The sequence below is a fragment of the Rutilus rutilus genome, assembly GCF_951802725.1.
Source record: "Rutilus rutilus genome assembly, chromosome: 16".
Classification (NCBI taxonomy): domain Eukaryota; kingdom Metazoa; phylum Chordata; class Actinopteri; order Cypriniformes; family Leuciscidae; genus Rutilus; species Rutilus rutilus.
This window is the reverse complement of record NC_140224.1, coordinates 12,160,025-12,182,981: the sequence shown is the minus strand read 5'-3', so window position 1 is coordinate 12,182,981 and position 22,957 is coordinate 12,160,025. Positions and strand designations below refer to the sequence as shown.

Genomic DNA, 22,957 nt, shown 5'->3' with positions numbered 1-22,957 from the left:
ATCTATCTTTCTTTCATTCTTTCTGACTAATCTATCTATCTATCATCTATCTATCTATCTATCTATCTTCCTTTCATTCTTTCTAACTAATCTATATATCTATCTCTCTATCTTTCTTTCATTCTTTCTAACTAATCTATCTATCTTTCTTTCATTCTTTCTAACTAATCTATCTTTCTTTCATTCTTTCTAACTGATCTATCTATCTTTCTTTCATTCTTTCTAACTAATCTATCTTTCTTTCATTCTTTCTAACTAACCTATCTATATTTCTTTCATTCTTTCTAACTAATCTATCTATCTATCTTTCTTTCTAACTAATCTATCTAACTAATCTATCTATCTTTCTTTCATTCTTTCTAACTAATCTATCTATCTATCTATCTTTCATTCTTTCTAACTAATCTTTCTTTCATTCTTTCTAACTTATCTATCTATCTATCTATCTATCTATCTTTCATTCTTTCTAACTAATCTATCTATCTATCTATCTTCCTTTAATTCTTTCTAACTAATCTATATCTATCTCTATCTTTCTTTCTTTCATTCTTTCTAACTAATCTATCTATCTTTCTTTCATTCTTTCTAACTAATCTATCTATCTTTCTTTCATTCTTTCTAACTGATCTATCTATCTATCTTTCTTTCATTCTTTCTAACTAATCTATCTATCTTTCTTTCATTCTTTCTATCTTTCTTTCATTCTTTCTAACTAATCTATCTATCTTTCTTTCATTCTTTCTAACTAATCTATCTATCTATCTTTCTAACTAATCTAACTAATCTATCTTTCTTTCATTCTTTCTAACTAATCTATCTATCTTTCTTTCATTCTTTCTAACTAATCTATCTTTCTTTCATTCTTTCTAACTAATCTATCTATCTATCTATCTATCTATCTATCTTTCATTCTTTCTAACTAATCTATCTATCTTCCTTTCATTCTTTCTAACTTATCTATCTATCTATCTTTCATTCTGTCTAACTAATCTATCTATCTATCTTTCATTCTTTCTAACTAATCTATCTATCTATCTTTCTTTCATTCTTTCTAACTAATCTATCTATCTTTCTTTCATTCTTTTTAACTAATCTATCTATCTTTCTTTCATTCTTTCTAACTAATCTATCTATCTATCTATCTATCTTTCTTTCATTCTTTCTAACTAATCTATCTATATTTCTTTCTTTCTAACTAATCTTTCTTTCTTTCTAACTAATCTATCTATCTTTCTTTCTAACTAATATATCTATCTTTCTTTCTAACTAATCTATCTCTTTCTAACTAATCTATGTATCTTTCTAACTAATCTATCTTTCTTTCTAACTAATCTATCTATCTTTCTTTCTAACTAATCTATCTATCTTTCTTTCTAACTAATCCATCTATCTTTCTTTCTAACTAATCCATCGTTCTTTCTTTCTTTCTAACAAATCTATCTTTCTTTCTAACTAATCTTTCTTTCATTCTTTCTTTCTTTCTTTCTAACAAACCTATCTTTCTAACTAATCTTTCTTTCATTCTTTCTTTCTAACTAATCTTTTTTTCATTCTTTCTTTCTAACTAATCTATTTATTTATCTATCTTTCTTTCATTCTTACTAACTAATCTCTTTTTTTCTTTTTCTTTCTAACTAATCTATCTATCTTTCTAACTAATCTATCTATCTTTCTTTCTAACTAATCCATCTTTCTTTCTTTCTAACAAATCTATCTTTCTAACAAATCTTTCTTTCTAACTAATCTATATTTCTTTCTATCTATCTATCTATCTATCTATCTATCTATCTATCTATCTATCTATCTAATGTTTCTTTCTAGCTAATCCTTCTTTCTTTCTAACTTACCTATCTATCTTTTTCATTCTTACTAACTAATCTTTCTTTCTTTCTTTCTAACTAAGCCATCTTTCTTTCTAACTAATCTTTTTTCTTTCTTTCTAACTAATATATATTTCTTTCTATCTATCTATCTATCTATCTATCTATCTAATGTCTCTTTCTAGCTAATCCTTCTTTCTTTCTAACTTACCTATCTATCCTTTTCATTCTTACTAACTAATCTTTCTTTCTTTCTTTCTTTCTAACTAAGCCATCTTTCTTTCTAACTAATCTTTTTTCTTTCTTTCTAACTAATATATATTTCTTTCTAACTAATCCATCTTTTTAACAAATCTCTTTTTCTTTCTAACTAATCTATCTTTCTTTCTAACTAATCTTTCTTTCAATCTTTCTTTCTAACTAATCTTTCTTTCATTCTCTCTAACTAATCTTTCTTTCTGTCTGACTAATCTTTTTTTCTTTCTTTCTAGCTAATCTTTCTTTCTAACCAATCTTTCTTTCTTTCTTTCTAACTAATTCATCTTTCTTTCTTTCTTTCTAACTATTCTATCTTTCTTACTGTTCTTTCTTTTCTCCTAACATTTTCTTTCTTTTTTACTTTTCTTTCTTTCTTTTTTTTCAAACTAATCTTTATTTATTTCTAACTAATCTTTCTTTATTTCTTTTTTCAAACTAATCTTTCTGTCTTTCTAATCTTTCTTTATTTCTTTTTTCAAACTAATCTTTCTGTCTTTCTAATCTTTCTTTCTTTCAAACTGATCTTTCTTTCTTTCTTTCTTTCTAACTATTCTGTCTTTCTAACTATTCTTTCTTTTTAACTTTTCTTTCTTTTTAACTTTTCTTTCTTTCTAACTAATCTTTCTTTCTCTTTTTTTCAAACTAATCTTTCTTTCTTTCTAACTAATCTTTCTTTTTTCAAACTAATCTTTTTTTCTTTCTAACTAATCTTTCTTTCAAACTAATCTTTCTTTCATTCTTTCTTTCTTACTAATCTTTTGTTCTTTCTTTCTTTCTTTCTTTCTTTTTTCAAACTAATCTTTCTTTCTACAAATCTTTCTCTTTTTTTCAAACTAATCTTTCTTTCTAACTAATCTTTCTTTCTAACCAATCTATCTTTATCTCTTTCTTTCTAAATAAGCTTTCTTTCTTTCTAACCAATCTATCTTTCTTTCTTTCTAACTAATCTTTCTTTCTTTTTTCAAACTAATCTTTCTTTCTAACTAATCGTTCTTTCTTTCTTTCTTTCTTTCTTACCAATCTATCTTTCTCTCTTTCAAACTAATATTTCTTTCTTTCTTTTTAACTTTTCTTTATTTCTCTTTTTAACTTTTCTTTCTTTATAACTAATCTATATTCTAACTAATATGTCTTTCTTTTTCATGCTTATCTTTCTTTCTTTCTTTCTTTCTAACTAACTAATCTTTCTAACTAATCTTTCTTTCTTTTTTCAAACTAATCTTTCTTTCTAACTAACTAATCTTTCTTTCTAACTAATCTTTCTTTCATTCTTTCTTTCTTTTTTCAAACATTTATTTTTCTAACTAACTAATCCTTCTTTCTAACTAATCTTTCTTTCATTCTTAATTTCTTTTTTCAAACATTTCTTTTTTTCTAACTAACTAATCTTTCTTTCTTTGTTTCTTCTAACTAATATTTCTTTCTTTCTTTCTTTCTTTCTTTTTAACTAATCTTGATCTATCCATCCAACCATCCATGGTCATGTTAAAACATGGTCAATCATGCTAGCAATGTGGTAAACCATACTAGAAACATGGTAAATCATGGTAAACCATGCTAGAACAGTTTAAAACTTTTTCAAACTTTCTGGCTAGGCTTTTTCAAGCCAACTTAAAGTTTGTCTACGAACTTTACCATCTAGTTGTTATTCTTATTATTCTTATTTTTCTGACCGCAAATTTTTAGACACTAACTCCTCCTAAACCCCTCAAGCTACATACTCCAAACTTGGGTCAGACCTTCATACTGTTCTGACTTAGTGCACTACACTGTAAAAAAAATAAATGTGAAAAAACGGTATTATTCCGGCAGCTGGGGCGCCAGAAAATTACCGTAAAATAACGGCAAAAAACAATCACATTAAAATACAGTAATTTCCCATAATTAAATAACAGATTGTATCTTTAATATTACATTAAATCTTATGTAATTATTGGGATTTTTAACGTTTAAAAAAAGACATATACACCTTTAAAACAATTAAATACTGTAAATTTAAGGTTTTATAAAATTATTTTATATAATAATGCTGTCTATCTACAGTCATTTTCTTTAATATAGTTTTTTCTGTGTAAAATAACAATAAAATTATGTATTAAAATGCACACAAGTACATAAATTCAAATACAAATGTTTGTAAATTTACAGTTTAATTTTTTATTTGTACAGATCCAATTTCACAACTTTGACCAATCTCTAATTAAGTTCTTAATAATAGCAAATGTACAGTCAAATTCTTTCAAATTAACTAAATGTATGAGTACAGAATACCTGCACATTTACAGTATTAGTAATTGAACAAACACTAAACATCAAGATAAGTGATTGATAGGAAATAGAAGCTTAGTATTTAGAACATGTAAAAAATATCCACAATAAAAGGCAATTATACCTTTACATTATAACTTATTTTAACATTTACAATTAAGTTTTATCCAAAGTGACTTACCAATTAAGATAATAATTAAAGATAATAAAAAGCAACAAGTGCAGTGACAAGTCCCAGTTAGTCTAGCACAGTACACACAGCAAGTTTTTTTTTTTTTTTTTTTTTTTTTTTTTTTTACAAAGATTTAGTTTTATTGGGTGTTAAGTGTTTATGAAAAAGATGGATCTTTAGCAGTTTCTTGAAAATGTGTTGAGTTGGGCAGGTAATTCAACCACCAGGAAACAGGTAAATGTCAGTGAAAGTGGTTTTGTGTCTCTTTGGGATGATGGCACCACAAGGCGCCGTTCACTTGCAGAACACATGTTTCTGGAGGACACATAGATCTGAAGCACTGAGTTTAGACATAGGGCTACCTTTAAAGACAACTCTTGCTGCAGCATCTGGATCAGTTGCAGAGGTTTGACTGATACTGGAAGAGCTGCCAAGAGAGCATTACAATAGCCCAGTCTGGATAGAACAAGAGAGTTGTGTAGCTTCGTTAAGAAGGTCCTGATCCTCCAAATGATAAGGCAAATCAGCAGGATCACAGCAAGTATGTTTTGGCTGAGAGTTGAACCATAAGCAGTTCTGTCTTGGCAAGGCTGATTTAAAGGTGAAGGTCATTCATCCAGCAAGAATTGTCCATCAGGTAGGCTGAGATGCGAGCAGCAACCGTCAGATCATCTGGCTGGAATAAAAGGTAGAGATATGTGTCATTAAGATAGTAGTGATAGGAAAAGTCATGTTTCTAAATGACAGAGCCTCAGCCTAGTTAACCTGTTAAGCTGCAACCCCACTTTTGAAAAATCCCAAGAAATGACATACCCAAACTGAAACAGTTCACAGTTCATGAACCCTTTGTACTAAAAGCACAAGTATGATCTCATTTGAAAGCTGACACCTGGCAGTTTATTGTAAATGTAGAATTAATTATTGTCATAATGACAAAAATTGTTATAAATAGCTTCAAAGTTTTGTAAAGTTATTAGAAATTATTTTTTATGAAATATCCTCATGAAAATAAAATTGAAGTTGGCACTGGAGCAATCTAGAAATGCACTACAGCTAATGCCACATGTCTAAACATTTTATGTTTAAAATCTTAAGATAATAAGTCCAAAACTCTGTATTTAGTGAAATGTTTTTCAAGACCATGTCATGTGACTTTATTTTGATTTGATGCTAAAATGCTACTGATGTTTATTGCCATCTTCTAACCATCTATCCAGTATATTTTCTTTATTGTTTTGTGGTGCAAACGAGCCCCATTCAGTCTCAGTCTCCCCCTGCACACATTCACACCTCTCCAGCCTGGTTATGGCTCGAAATATGCATTTCTTTTGTCTGCATTATAGTTACTAACGACTGGCTATTCACAGGCTATTCATATGGTTTCAGTCACTAATTTCTTTTCTCAAAGTTCACCCTTACATTTTAAACTGTATCTAATGCATTTCTTGAATAAAGAAACATTTCAGTAAGCATTAAAAAAATAATAAAAATATAACTTCTAGACGTGGCAGGTGCACCTAGGGCTAGCTAGCATGTTAGCTTAGCACACCATCAATACACGACAATTTATGAGATTAAAACCATGTTTGTGCTTATAAACTTACTTTATAAAGCAAATCGAGTATTTTAAATAATTTTCTGTGATCTAATTTGGCTTCAGATAAAAAATCAGACAGAAAATATACTATTGGATAGTGTTCTGCACAACGATTCTATATAGATTAGCATTACATTATAAATATAATCTATTATTATGGAAATACCTGGCATGGATTGAAAAACACAGGTAACTCAAATATCATAGCAAACATGTTTATTGTCTTCAAAATGTCTGTATCTGCATGTTACAGCCATAGTTACAGCGCGATCTGTTGTTAGCTGTGTGTGTGCTCGAGGCTTCCTGGATTGTCACATGATTATGGCTCTTCTTCATGTTCTAATACTGTGCACAGGGCGGCGAGGGCGCCCTCAGGCTATTGGTATGAATTGAAAACACATTAACAGAGTATGCAAACGCTCATAATGATTACATCGACGCATTTGGGTATAAATTCAATAAATATTATTCCTGTCTATAGAAATATGATGTAAATCTATGAGAATCTATCAATATTTCTCCAAATCTGCACAGTTTTGAGCTAAAGCCCTGAGGGACGTTGTTTTGTGTATCGCTGTCATGACGACAGCACGGAGTTTTTTATGAATGAAAGCGGCTGACGCGCATAATTCATATTAAAGGTATCGACTCATTTTTTCATTTCATAACTCCTGACACAAATTAAGACATAACTGTCACTATGAGTTTCTCAGAATACAATAGTGGTCAAATACTGAAACTTGAGTATTATATCTTTTTAATTATGTATAGTTTGTCAAGGTATAACATTAAATCTGATAGTAATTTTGAATTAAATAAATAAATAACGCTTCAGTGCGCGGGCGCACTGGCAACGGTTAACAGGTTAAAAAAAAAACAGAAAGATGGGTGGAATCTAACACAATTGTGATCTTGCTGTAGCAAATCCAAACCTTGTGCATACTTTTAGTGCAATCATATGGAATCAGAACCATTATGATTTATATTTTTTAATGAATTCTTCCCATACCTTGTTTGCCATGATCATCTGCTTTCCACGTGACCTGAAATCACACACACAAGCTAAAGTTATTTTAAAACTCAGTATTGGATTTACACATGTCAGAATATGTTCCATTGGGACAATGCAAAAACTCAACTGACTATGATCTTGAAGCTGAGCTGGAAAGGCTAATAATAATATTTTGAGCTGCCATGTGATTTTAGCTAAGTTACATTTATAGAAAGTAACGTTAACGTTAGATGAATATGATTTACTGTGACCTAGCTGCATCAGTTACACCTAGGGGTTCATCATGTTGTATTCATCTTCTAGTCTTCCTTTTCTAGGCTTTCCTGTATCATTATCAACAAGTACGTTACAGTATTAAGTTACAGTATTTCGATTTCTTAATGGTCTTAATAAAGTTAGTCACGTTAGCCTAACTATTACGAAATAAACAAAAGAAACACAGTAGGCCTATTTTTAGTAAAACTGTGGTTATTACAACGGTAAAAAATCAGCCAAAAACGCTTTTACTACAATTTTACTATAATAAAATAAAGTATGTTTTTTTAAGAGAAAAGTTTTCAGCTTCCAGACAGTGTTTCAAAATGTCCCGCCATTTAAGAGATTTATGTTACTGACTATCATAACGAAGATTTTATACACAATAATGGACTTTAATATGAATAACAAGTCTACTAAAGCTTGTTTTAGGTCTTTAAGTTAACAAGTAGCTAGAGATGTGGGTTCAACTGATCTTTCTTAACACCGATCGATAATTGAAAGACGCATGCTGCATTTTCAGTGTTTTGCCCTCGACGCCAGTTATGACTGAACATCATTTAAGAATGCTAACGTTAGCATGGAAACTGTCTAACCACTTAACACAAATGTAATACAAAATATCGTTCACATGTAGCTAGTATATGAGACTCTTACCTCAGCCGTTGATCGGTCGGAATGAGGTCTGCTCTGCTGTGACGAACCAGGCTCACTGAAAAAGGGCGCGTTATTTCCGGACTGACTGACACCCGGACTATATTGTTCAGCGCTCCTGCTCACGGCTGCTTCTGTCAAATACGATTATAGCTTTGAAAAACTGTGATCACAATCTACGACCACTTCACGAGCGTAGACTGAGTTCAAATCTCCCGCTTGCCCTTGACACAGATCGACGACAGAGACAGATCTGCAGCTAGCTAACCGTTGTGGGCGGGACTAAGCAACGGAAACCTAATGGCGGATAATTTGAATCTGCGCGCGCGCGGGCACACACACACACACACACACACACACACACACACACACACACACACACACACACACACATACATAGAAACGCACACAAAGTCACGCAATGTGCAGCAACGCAGATTTGGAAAAAGATTCATAAAATACATAAAATAATATAGGCCTAAATGAAATTTAAGGGCAAATACAAATGATGATCAAAATGAACATCTATTTGCAAGACAAAATTAAAAGACTATAAATAATTAAATTGGCCTGCCTAATGTGTGTACAAATCTTAAAACTCACTTTAACCCCCACATGCTTAATAATCTTTAAGGAAAACATGTTAAGTGACTGCTGATTTCTGCGGTTATACCTTATTTTCTTTGTTTTCTAATTCCACAGAAATAATCTGTAAAATATTACTTATTTTTTATGTAAAATTACACATAACCCTATAAAATTACAGAGCATTTCCTTTAAAAAACGTCAAATTAATGTAAAACCAAAATAAAAGCAATTACCTGTAAATTTAATAGTGGACCTTTAAATTACAACAAATATCTGTAAAATAACAGGTATTCACTGTATAATGACAAAACGGCAAAATTCTGTAAAAAATACAGTCCGTTTCCTGTAAATTTACAGTTTTTTTTTACAGTGTATATCTTTTCAGACTGGTTTGAGTTACGGTTTTCTTAAAAATTAATATTAAAAATCATAAAAATCCCATAGACTTTCATTGACCAAAAGTCCATGTCTGTTTGAACTATGTTTAATGTAAACTGCTAGAAGCCATTGATACTCCATTAAGCTTTAAGCTATCTATCTATCTATCTATCTATCTATCTATCTATCTATCTATCTATCTATCTATCTATCTATCTATCTTCAAACCTTATCTATCTATCTATATATCTTCAAACCGTATCTATCTATCTATCTATATATCTTCAAACCTTATCTATCCATCTATCTATCTTCAAACCTTTTCTTTCTATCTATCTATCATCTATCTATCTATCTATCTATCTTCAAACCTTTATCTATCTATCTATCTATCTATCTATCTTTCTTTCGTTCTAACTAATCTATCTTTCTTTCTAACTAACTTATCTATCTTTCTAACTAACTAACTTATCTATCTTTCTTTCTTTTTAACTAATCTATCTTTCTAACTAACTTATCTATCTTTCTTTTTTAACTAATCTATCTATCTTTCTAACTTATCTATCTTTCTTTCTTTTTAACTAATCTATCTATCTTTCTAACTAACTTATCTATCTTTCTAACTAACTTACCTATCTTTCTTTATTTCTTACTAATCTATCTATCTTTCTAACTAACTTATTTATTAATTTAAATAAATAAATTAACTTATCTATCTTTCTTTTTTAACTAATCTATCTTTCTAACTTATCTATCTTTCTTTCTTTCTTTTTAACTAATCTATCTATCTTTCTAACTAACTTATCTATCTTTCTAACTAACTTATCTATCTTTATTTCTAACTAATCTATCTATCTTTCTATCTATCTTATCTTTCTTTATTTCTTACTAATCTATCTATCTTTCTAACTAACTTATCTATCTTTCTTTCTAACTAATCTATCTTTCTATCTTATCTTTCTTTATTTCTTACTAATCTATCTATCTATCTATCTATCTATCTTTCTTTCTAACTAACTTATCTATCTTTATTTTTTACTAATCTATCCATCTTTCTAACTTAACAATCTTTCTTTCTTTCTAACTAATCTATCTATCTTTCTAACTAACTTATCTATCTTTCTTTCTTTCTAACTAATCTATCTATCTTTAACTAACTAATCTATCTTTCTTTATTTCTAACTAATCTATCTATCTTTCTTTCTTACTAATCTATCTATCTTTCTAACTAACTTATCTATCTTTCTTTCTTTTTAACTAATCTATCTATCTTTCTAACTAACTTATCTATCTTTCTTTCTTACTAATCTATCTATCTTTCTAACTAACTTATCTATCTTTCTTTTTCTAACTAATCTATCTATCTTTTTAACTAACTTATCTATCTATCTTTCTTTCTTACTAATCTATCTATCTTTCTAACTAACTTATCTATCTTTCTTTTTCTAACTAATCTATCTTTCTAACTAACTTATCTATCTATCTTTCTTTCTTACTAATCTATCTTTCTAACTAACTTATCTATCTATCTTTCTTTCTTTTTAACTAATCTATCTATCTTTCTAACTAACATATCTATCTTTCTTTCTTACTAATCTATCTATCTTTTGAACTATCTTATCTATCTTTCTTTATTTTTAACTAATCTATCTTTCTAACTAACTTATCTATCTTTCTTTATTTCTTACTAATCTATCTATCTTTCTAACTAACTTATCTATCTTTCTTTCTTTCTAACTAATCTATCTATCTTTCTAACTAACTTATCTTTCTTTCTTACTAATCTATCTCTTTCTTTATAACTAACTAACTTATCTTTCTTTCTTTCTAACTAATCTATCTATCTTTCTAACTATCTTATCTATCTTTCTTTCTTTTTAACTAATCTATCTATCTTTCTAACTAACTTATCTATCTTTATTTTTTACTAATCTATCTATCTTTCTAACTAAATTAACAATCTTTCTTTCTTTCTAACTAATCTACCTAACTAACTTATCTATCTTTCTTTCTTTCTAATTAATCTATCTATCCTTCTAACTAACTTATCTATCTTTTTTCTTTCTAACTAATCTATCTATCTTTCTAACTAACTAATCTGTCTTTCTTTATTTTTAACTAATCTATCTATCTATCAAACTAATCTTTCTTTTCCTTTCTAACTAATGTGTTTCTTTTTTTCGAACTATTCTTTCTTTCGAACTAATCTATCTGTCAAACTTTAAACTACTTTAAACTTCAAACTACTTTAAACTTCTTCAAACTCTCTGGTCCGGCTTTCTCAAGCCAACTTAAAGTTTGTCTCAACAAACTTTTTTTTCTAGTTTCCTATTATCACTGTAAAGCTGCTTTGAAACAATCTATATTGTTAAAAGCGCTATATAAATGAAGGTGAATTGACTTGACAGCTTAAGAATTTGCTTTTTACTGACGTTTTTACAGACACCCCCCAGTATACCAGTAACTCGCTTATCCACAGAACATCAGTAAGACAATGGGAACAGATATATGTTCATTGAATGTAGGAACCACAACGGACTGGATTCGAACCCAGGTCGCTGCCACACAGCGCATTTGGTTTACCAGTTGCGCCACCGTGCAGATATGTATCACGCAAACTGGGGTTACTTTGCATTCTTTCTATACTGTTACAAGTACTACTATAAGCAAACAGATTTTTCCATCAATGACAGCACAAATTATATGTATTTAAAGACTGCGAATTGCTGAGAAAAGTCTCAATATAGGCACAGTAAGTGGTTACGTGAAAATTAACGCGAAACTGTATAGAACATGAAAGTGCTTTAAACTTGAAGCTGTTAAAGAAAGCAGCAGACACAATATTAAATATCATCTGCAGAATGTTTTGTTTCCCTTTTATCTGACATGATCTGTCATTAACGCTGCAGGAAGCAATTGCATAAACCGGCATAACATTAGGTTTATTCTTGTTTATTCACTGCAGTGCAAATTAAATATTAAACCAGATTTTCCCTTTTTCAAACTTCTACTGTAACCTCAAAAGGATGATGGTCATGTTTGATAACGATTTCATCCCTGTCGCTAATTTTGAGTATCTAAATTGGTCAAATTGTGTTACAATAGTCCCTGGTCTCCACTATTCAAACATGGAAGACGTGCATTATTATATAAGCAACTCAGAACACTAGGTCACAAATTGTTAGGAACGTTTAAAGAACTGTGTTGTAAACTACCTTCAGCAGAGCATGTGTGGACATGAATGTACTATACAAACATAAGCCGCTTTCCGACCAAGTAGTTACAGGAACTTAGTTATAGAGTTATAGGAACTGTCCACTTCTAAACAGTTCTATGAACTACTCTCCCCCAAACTCGGTTTTGCTGTTTGCGTTTGCACTGGCCAAGTGGCCATAAGAACTGGTAGGAGGGGTAAGGGAGTGACGCAAGCACGGCGACTTTTATTTTGACGGAGCGAAGGACCTTTATTTTGACGGCGCTGAGAACGCCAGAGCAAACAATGCTCGCATTCTCTGTGTTCATTAGTTAGCGATCTGTCTAACAGTACTGTTAAACATGTTATTAGATAGAATTGTTATAGAAAGTACACAGTATATGAAAAAAAAGTTATTAGCCTATGCCGTGTGGTTGATGTCCAGTGTTGCTAGCTGAGCAGAAATACATAATCATGTTTGACTTGGTCCCCTCAAAGTTGCGTTGGATTTTCTCTTCATCATAAAGGTTTAGAGGCCCATCTATCACTGTTTTCCATGTTTGTATCTAGTTTCTGGAGTAAATATATAGGCTATAATATGTGTGTTTACATATAGCTGTTTTAAAAATGGCAGGTGCTGGTGTTTTGCGTGCGTTCGGTCATCAGCGTACACTAACGTCACGAGTAGTTCCTATAGTGCTGGTTTAGACCCTACTCTGAAGTAGGAGCTAAATTAGTTCCTCCAAATGGAGTTCCTAGAACTAAAATCGTTCCTAGTTCCTGCGGTGCGAACACGCCGACATCCGGGTACTTTAGCCAATAGTTCTAGGAACTGTGAAAAGGTTCCTCCGGTCGGAAAGCGGCTGTAGTTACAAACTTACTCATTTATAAATTAGAAATGTGTTCAGTGACTTCATGTTCATTTACAAAACATGTTTAACTGCACCCTCTTTCACCAACTACCATTTTACCAATTTCTGGTATTAAGTTTTGTCATCTTTTATGCATCATTAGCACGTGTTGCTCAGTTGGCTTACTTTTCAAATCATTTTGAGGTTTTTAACTCTGCCCAATACATTTTTTTAAAACTTTCGAAGGCAGGCCAAGCATGTTTATCTCAAAAATAATTTTCAACAAATGTTTTACCATAACACAGAAAAATTGAACTTTGACTCTCTGTTCATAGACATCCATTCCAGGGTCAGTACAGTGTGGCCGATGTGAAGATCCGCTTGTCACAGTAAGTGTTAAGCTCTTGTTTACATACTCCTTCATAGGGTAGTTTTAATATCCATTTAAAATGTCTGTAGAACTTTACTAGTGAATATGCAGTACTTATAAAAGGTGTTCTCCCCACTTGAGCTTTAAATCTTTTTTTCAAAGTGGGCCTACATACAGTATTGCCCAAAAGTGATGTCCAGAGGGAATATTTGTTTTTAATGACCCTACAAGTTCGATTAAACCATCAAAAATGTGGAAAATCTATATTTTAAATATGACGAAAGAAAAAACTCTTAACTTGGTTGAGGTATTTATCTGCCAAAATTCTTTGGCAAAAAAGGCAAAGCTACAGATTTTATTTTACTGTACAAAAAAGAAAATGCATAGAAAAACTAAAATCTCTCCCGAAAAAGTTGCGGCAGATTTATATTTTCAGAGGTCACATATTAAATGGGAATCTTTTGTTCAAAATGAAAGCAAACCCTGTCTATCATGATGCATCTACAGCAAGCTCTTGAAGGCTTTTGAGAGTAGAAGGTACAATAAATGTAATAAAATACATAAAAAATTCTGACAAAGACTGCAAGACACCTTTGACTCAGAGGAACATATGTTTTCAATAGTTCAGTGATGCAAGGTCACTTCAGACCACATCTCTAGACATTACTAAAATATTGTCACTAAAACCTGCAGTATTTTCTGTGTAAACATACATATTCTGTGCTTGAAGTGGGTTGGTGTGCACCGGTACGGGGCTTTTCTATTCACCGTTCAGGAAATTCTTCTTCTGAATTAAATTGTGACAACACCCATGTCCTTTTGTACAAAGGCCCAACCTTTGAAGACAACAAATCCAAAAGTGAATTGAATGTGTACAGGGCCAGAGTTGCTAATGTATTTATTTATTAAGCAGTACTTTTTTTCCCCAAAGCAATTTAGAAATGGGGAACATCACAGGCAATTTTCATAAGAGCAACAATATTCATAGTAGTCGTTGGCAAGTTCAAAGTATAAGCTGCTAGATGAATACAAAAGCTAGAACAGAAGATAATTTAATTGGAGTTAGAGTAAGTGCTTTGTTTATGGTTGTGGATTAGTCAAGTGCTTGTGGAAGAGATGTTTCTTCATGAAAGTTGTGGTGGTCTCAGCAGTTTGGATGAAGGCTGGCAGCTCATTCCACCAGAGAAGAACAGAGACACTAAAGGGTCTGAAAAGTTATTTTGTGCCTTGTTGTGAAAGAACAACCAGGCGCCACTTGTTCACTGGTGGGAGACGGTAGGGAGCGTACATGTATAGGAGTGCACCCCCATGTATGACAGCTTCTCAGAAGTCTCAGTCTCAGAAGGGGTTAATCATGGAATTGTACAAGAAATTGTAAAATTGGGAGTTTTTGTGATGGCTCACTCCTGTTATTTCAGTTCAATGCAGAACAGCGAGCGTGGGAAGAAGATTGGGAATGCTGTGATGTCAACGAGCAGAAGTGTCGTGCAAACAGGAAAGGCTGTCGGTAAGATTAACAATAGATTCATTAGTTCACTTGTTAATTCTTTCTTATTTCCCATACAGTCTGTTCCAGCAGTACAAAACAGCCACACTGTGCATGTAGTACATGACATTTACAGTGCCTTGTGAAAGTATTCATACCTTGCATTTTTTCCCTCACATTTTGCATGTTGCAACCTTATGCAAATTTTTTTTTTTTTTTTTATCAATCTGCACTTCATAGCACATAATGACAAAGCAAAATACACATTTGTGAAAACGTATTGCAAATTTATTTAAAAGTAAAAACTGAAATGATTACAACACTTAACTCAGTGCTTGGTTGAAGCACCCAAACTTTGCACATCTTAATTGGGACCATCAGTGAACAGCCATTTTTAGGTCTTAGGTTTAATTGGGTTCACCTTCAGGATATGGCTGAGCCACTCAAGAACATTCACCCCCGGTTCCACTGACAAGTCCCAGACTAAAATACATGTTTGAGCTGATTTAACTGAACTGTCCTTCTGTAAGTTTCTCCCATCTCCAGATATAGGAGTTCAGCCAGAATTAGGGATGCACAATTTAGGGAAATTCGATGTAAAAAAATTATATAAATATGCTGTATATTATTTTTATAAAAATCTTTGACAATAATTTCTTAATTTTTTGTCAGAAAATCTTTTTTTTTTTTTACTTCTGTAAACCTCTACACTAGAAAAAAACTTATTGATTCGCATGTCTAAATTCACATATAAATTTATTTAGAGAGTACTATTTTTTCCTATTTTCACCCAAAATAGGGTGATGTGATTGTGAACATTATTGAGTACACACATGTAATGTAATGTCGGTTTCATTCATGCTGGAAGCTGGAGGGTGCCCTCATGCAGTAAGTCCACAAGTGAGACCCCTTGAAGTCATAAAACTTATGAGGTTTCAGGAAATCCCTTTTATGGACAAAGTCATGCAGATATTGCTGCAGCAGCAGCTGAATAAAACGCAGATAGAGACGTATTGAACAATGAAATGAAGACAATAAACATACGATTGCGTCAATATATGGTTTATCTTTGTTCCTCAAGCCATCCCGGGTATTTTCATAAGAATAAAATATATTTATAATGCAGTGCTAATCAACATAGCCTTTATCACTGTAGAATACGTTAAAATAATATGATTTCTGCCTCTTTCTGTGAAGCCACATCAGATCACAAAAGGAAGTTATTTAAAATACTTGACTGATGTTATAAAGTGAGTGGAGTAAAAACTTTTGTTGGACAACAGGCTTGTAAATGCTTCTCATCACAAGTTTGGATCGATGTTTGGTGCATGTTCCTTTTTCAAATAAATGCACATTGTAAGTGACTTAATCTCACAGGGCTTGCAGAGATGGTGCAGCCTTTACTGCGATCGAGCCGCTCTGAACAGAGTGTCGCGCATATATAAAAAAATCGCAGCCTTCGCGATTTTATTATCGCACTAAGCTAAATCGCTATTTGGATTTTATTTTCGTTTTAATCGTGCAGCCCTAGCCAGAATGACCATCAGGTTCTTGGTCACCTCTCTTTCCAAGGCCCTTCTTTCCTTATTGTTCAGTTTGGCTGGGCAGCCAACTCTTGGAAGAGTACTGGTTGTTCCAGACTTCTTCCATTAAGAATTATGGAAGCCACTGTGCTCTCTTCAGTGCAGCGGAAATGTTTTTTTGTAACCTTCCCCAGATCATTGCCTCGACACATTCCTGTCTATGAGCTCTAGACACAGTTCTTTTGACCTTGTGGTGTAGTTTTTGCTCTGATATATGCATTTTCATCTGTTAGACCTGTATAGTGTCAACATGGTTTGCAAATACTCACGAAGAAGACGAAGGAGTACCAATAAGCAGTCTTAACCCATTTTTATTAACCCACAACAGGAAAAAGTGTAGGGAAAAAGCAAAACCATATTATCCATAAACGAGAAATGACAAAACATGACTGGGGCTATCCGCCTTATTTTTTAATGTGGAAGTAAGCTATTTTCTGTGGATGTGCGAGACTTCCAATTCATTAGCTGTAGGGAAGTAACGAGAAGAATAACAAAGTGCAGTAAACGGTAAAACTATTTGCGCTACAAACCAATGTGTTTATAATTATGACAGTACATTAAAATAATATGGTAAGAAATACAAGTTTGCAGTATCAAGCAGCATAACGAGCTGTTTCGTACAGGAAAAAATAATTGTAAGCAGATGACACGATTGCAGGACCGGAAGGCCAAGGCGGAGTCGCTGGGAACCATCTCACAAGGCCTAGCTGTTAGTGAGGAAACCGGAGGCAGAGCCGGAGAGCTGGAGGGAGTTAGCGGTGAGGGCAGAGTCGAGGAGCTGAGAAACACCAGCAGAGCAGGCAAATCCACATAAGTGGACAGAGAGAACAGAACCAGGGTGTCAGACTGGACCAACGAAGGAGCTAGGATCATAGGAGGAGGAAGGACTCCAGGCAGAACCAGACCATCCAAATTGCTGTGCAGGACCAGCGGAGAAGAAGATAATTTGAGGGTGGGGACAAGAATGAGACCTGCATCCGTGGACCAAATCAATAAAGGAATGATCCTTCCCTGGCTCTGAGATAGACTGGGGCAACAAGCTCTGATTACTGGATAGACGTAGGCTCTGGCCCCGGGACGGAAATGGTTGCCGGTTCTTGCTCCAGGATGGAAATGGTGGCTGACTCTGAGTCCATAGAAAGAGAAGGCACTAGTGTTGGGTCCGTTGCAGACTTGTGTGTTGTCTCTGGGTCCATGGTGGGCGCGGGGCTGACGGAGCTCTTCCTTCTCTGCCTCACAGATGCTGAAGGGATTATTATGTAGGATCACCCACTCTACATATCTAGCAAACATCCCTCAAGGACCTTCTCTAGGCAGGCATGCCTTGGACCGCTCGTTGAAGCTGGTATTAAAAAACACACAGAGGGAGCAGTCTGGATAGTGTGTTAGGCACACCAGGTCTAAAAAAATCCCTTGTGTTGTCCTTGAGGAAACGGATCTCTTGGTCGAAGAGTAGGAGGCAAGCGGCCTGTAAGTCTATCTTTATATTATGTCTTGGTTGGATAGTTCTTCTGGCAGCATGGTTTGAAAACACTCACAAAGAAGATAAAAGCAGGAGATCTCAGGAACAAACAAAGGGAAAATGCAAAACCACATAATCCGTAAGCGAGAAACGACAAAACACGACTGCAAACCAAGGGCTATATAAACACAGGGCAAACAAAGAAACTGAACAAAATACTGGGGAAATGGATAAAAATGGAAACTAATGTTGCGACTGAGACAGATCAGACACACATATTTGTTATATTTAACAAATAATCCATCAAGAACATCAGCATTGCATGACTACATTTAATGCCCTTCCGATATTTATCCTTGTTTTCGCATGGGCCCGGTTGCAGTCTCTTTTTTTTTCTGTAGCCACTCCGAAGTCCGAAGTCTTTTGCATTTTACAAAGGGTGAATCTCCAGTTGTCGTTTGAACCTTTCTGGATCCGCATCAAATTGAAGTGCTGTGAGAAAAGGCTATAAATCTCCACCTCCAACATCCTCACACGCAATATAGCCTACTAGCCGAGACACCTTCTTTATGTGTACAGAATACAGATGTGACGTGATGATGCAAAGACATGCTCGAATTTCCCGCGAAAATCCACCAGTACTTCTGGAATTAAAAACATTATTACAAGCTTACCGTTTTGAATTGAGCTAAGGCAAGCAGATAGTTTTGGACACTGGCTGGTTATGTACTTGCTCAAAAAAAAAAGTTTGGGATAATTTTTTACCCAAAAAAGTTACGGACTGCAGCTTTAGGTATCCCTATATGGCAAGCCGTTTTAACTTTTATTAATTTCCAGGATATGAATCCTTGATATCAACAATTCAGTTTTCACTAGTTAAAATGATAGTTATTGATATCAGGAATTAGATTTCTACTAGTAACAATGGCTATTTTTGATATCAGACATTACATTTCCACTAGTAACAATGCTAATTCTTGATATCCACAATTAAATTTTCACTAGTTAAAATGATAATTCTTGATATCAACAATTGAATTTCAACTAGTAAAAACTATAATTCTTGATATCTGTAATTGTATTTTCACTAGTGAAATGTCACCATAGGCTGCCATTCAAAATGAATTGTTGATATCAAGAATTGATTTCTTACTAGTTGAAATTCCAGTTTCACATATCAAAAATACAATTCTTACTAGTAAAAACATTTATTTTTGATATCAAGAATTCAATTGTCACTAGTTGAAATGTCTATTCTTGATATCAACAATTGAATTGCTACTAGTAACAATGGTCATTTTTTATATCAATAATTCCATTTTCACTAGTGACAATGTTAATTTCTGATATCATGAATGTAATTGTTACTAGTAAGAAAGCCATTTTAGATATCTGAAATTATATTGATATCAGAAAAACATTTTCAGATATCAAAAATAAAAATTTGTACTAGTAGCAATTCAATTGTTGATATCAAGAATAGACATTTCAACTAGTGACAATTGAATTCTTGATATCAGTAATTTGCATTTTTACTAGTAAGAAATCAATTCTTGATATCAACAATTACATTTTTGATATCAACAATAAAAATTTTGATATCAAGAATTCAATTGTTGATATCAAGAAAGTAAATTGTTGATATCAAAAATGTAATTCTTGATATCAACAATTCATATCCTGGAAATGAATAAAAGTTAAAACGGCTTGCCATAATCCCTACCTCTTTTAAGAAGGGTGTGTTAGAACTAAAAACCGATGGTTTGCTCAAGGCTGTTGATCTGCTGAATTTCAAACAGTGCTATAACTTATTGCTTTCCTGTATTCTGCTTCAGCTCTCTCACCATTGTTAAACTGTATGCATTTATGTGTGTGTATGTTAGATTAGTCTAAGTGTTTAGTCTAGTTAATAAAGTCTTGTTCGTGTCACATGTAAAGTTGTTTGTGGTTCGTGCTCATATACTGGATCATGCAGATTTTAGCTACATGCTCTGAGTAGTACTGTAAGTAAGAAAGTTATTTTCCTTACGCCGGAAATTAAAATTAATCAATAATTTATACTGCATGTTCGCTGGACGAACAGGTTAGTTGACTATGGTCTTAATTCTGCTACATCAATTTTATTATATTTACTGATCCAAATATTTATAATTAGTTATAATTAATTATTTATAGTTCTCTTGAGCTAATTTGCTACACTAACAAGGAAGTAATGAGTAACTGGCCATATACTTGCGTTATTTTATGGAACATGGAACATCAGCGTTCTTGAGAGCGTCACTCAGCTCACTCTGGTTATCTCAGTATGTATATTTTAGACAACAATTAACGAAATATGTAATAAAACACCATTCTGTCTCTTTTCGTTTTCATTTAAAAAATCGTAAACATATTAATAGCCACTCAAATGTGGTTCAGGCAATGTGTACATTGATTATCTTCACTGCTGCATGTATATTATTTATAACAAAACACAACCCTGACTCTTTCCGTTTACATTTTAAAAATATTAAACATATTAATATGTGGTTCAGGCCATATGTGCACATGTACTCTGATAATCTTCACTGTAATAAAATGAAATATAACATTAAACACAACCCTGTCTCTTTTTGTTAAATGTCAGTTTTAATGATCAATAATAGCCATTATAAAGGTTGAGTAAAGGGTATAAGCTATACAATAAGAAATAAAGACAAGCAAACAATTAAAAAAGTCAGCGCTCTAGTAGGCTACAACGGTACAGTTAAATATCCTTAATATATAAAATGATGACACTTCTCTTTGCCCTCAGCCAAAACTTTTGATCGGGAACAAATGATAGATTCATGAGCCAAAAGATCACCCGTTAGATATACACAATACAAATTATATCTCATGTTCAACCACTACAGAGACATCGGAGCCAGCAGCAAACGTCAGAAGCACTAGCCGAGGAACGGCTGTTCTCAGCGGGGTACATGAGCGCTGAGCGCCTGGTGATCGCCTGGATCTCATAAGTCCAAAAACGTCAGATCAAATTTTCAAAAAGGTGCCATCTTTCTAACCACAGATTTGAGCTTTAAACAACTACATTCTTGCCTGAAAAACAGTACAGACAAAAACTCATATTGAGAAACGGCTTGAAACTAAACAGAGCGGAGAAACAGGAACCGAAGGAAACCAAACAAAATGTCAAAAATAAAATTCCACATAACAGAACATAATCATGACTTTTAAACGTGTGTGTCTTTTTCAAATCATGTCCAATTAATAGAATTTGTCACAGCTTAACTCCAGCCAAAGTTTGCAATGTAATTATTTTTGTTTTTTAAATACATTTGCTAAGTTATCACTAATCTGGTATTTGCTTTGTCATTATGGGGTATGGAGCGTATATTGATATGAAAAACAAAATTATGATTTAAAGCATTTTAACAAGGTTGCAACATGACAAAATGAAAAAACAAATTTGAATACTTTCGCAAGGTGCTGAAACAAGGAAAAGGAAATTGTTTGATTTTGAATGTATAAGAATGTATTAGAATGTGATGCTTTCCATATGTGCTATATAACAGGTCTTGGCTCATACTTTAAGTAATTATTGGTTTAATGGTTTTATTTATTTATGAGCAACATGTTTTGTAGCTCCTGCAATTATTTCTTGCTTGGCTTAAATGTATTATTATTATTATTATTATTATTATTATTATTTTTAGGTCAGTCAGTAGGTGGAGCTTTGACCGTCGCTAAATCAGCCATGTCGTCCTGGTTCTCCATGCTGGCTCAGCCGACCGCAGCAGTCAGTGCATCTCCACAGTCTACGGACTGACTTCTACTTCTAAGTTCTAAAGAGAAGACAATACTGCAGACATTGCACACATCTCTATTGTTAGGAAATATAACAATGAAGATTTTTATAGAGAAAGAGAAAATGTAAAATAAAAAGAGGATTACAGCAGCTTGATTTTAGATTTAGTACTCATTGTAGTAGTTTAATGGTAATAAATACTGTAATAAAAGCATTTACCTCTGACAAAATACACTATTTTCAGGTGTTCCGTTTGGGATTGTTAATGGTTAAGGGGCCTGGGAAGTTATGGGAAATCGTTAAACCTGTCTATTCTGAAATCAGGTTACCAAATGTTTTATAGGTATTTTTCCTACACATAGCACACTGATTATCTCTAATGGCAAATGAAAAATAAACATTATGGTCACAATCGGCCTATGTTACTTAAAGCTGTCGCTGTCCACTTTTCTCACAAATAAAGAAACAGTGGCACTATGGAGTCCTATAAATTGGACCTACATCGTGTTTAGATCAGTCCTATGATGCAATAAAGTGAATGCTATTTAACAAATATAACTTTTATAACTTAAATATAACTGTTTTTTTTATTTATTGATGAAAATGACCCAGGAGTTACATTGTCCTAACCAGAAGATATGTGATAAGATTCCTGTGACAAGCAATTTGTCTGTCCCCAGCTGTGGTCCACACCAGACTCCACACAGCAAAATCATTAAAAAAATCACAGCCAATCAGAAGAACGTGTGGGCGGGCTCTCTCTGCAAGCACACTGTAATAGATAAGTACATAGTCAAATTCATAAATATTGAACTACTTTAACATTATTAAAAATGCATACTGACTGAAACAATATTTTTTATAGAATATACTTGTTTGTTCACATAACTAACGTTTATCAGCATTTATTTAAAAACAAATCCATTATGAGTTCTACAAAGAGAAATTGTTGGATAATTGTTAGACTAAGCCAATTTTCCTTGCAAGGATAGATAGATAGATAGACATACACTCACTTTGTATCATCTGCTGACAGTTATCCAGATAACTTTAATTCTGTCAGGACCACTATTGTCAAAGATGACTGACAATGAAAATTTGTTTACAATTTGGATTGGCGGTGTGTTATGGCAGGAGAGCAGCGATTACCCTCTCTTAGGGTAATCAGAACAGAACCAACATAAATGTATTGCAAATATTATTAATGTTCAGTGATTTAT

At 32.8% G+C, this 22,957-nt stretch overlaps 1 protein-coding gene across 2 annotated transcripts in view; it reads left to right on the top strand.

The window, feature by feature from the left end:
* Window positions 1–22,284, top strand: part of avl9 (AVL9 homolog (S. cerevisiase)) — a 131,653-nt gene extending 109,369 nt beyond the window's left edge. For both annotated transcript variants that reach the window (XM_084435157.1, XM_084435156.1), the window contains 3 exons: window positions 13,382–13,435; window positions 14,835–14,923; window positions 21,646–22,284. In XM_084435157.1, the coding sequence (XP_084291283.1) occupies window positions 13,382–13,435; window positions 14,835–14,923; window positions 21,646–21,758 (256 nt within the window). In that variant the 3' untranslated portion in view covers window positions 21,759–22,284. The remainder of the gene's footprint in view (window positions 1–13,381; window positions 13,436–14,834; window positions 14,924–21,645) is intronic.
* Window positions 22,285–22,957: the final 673 nt, after the last annotated feature.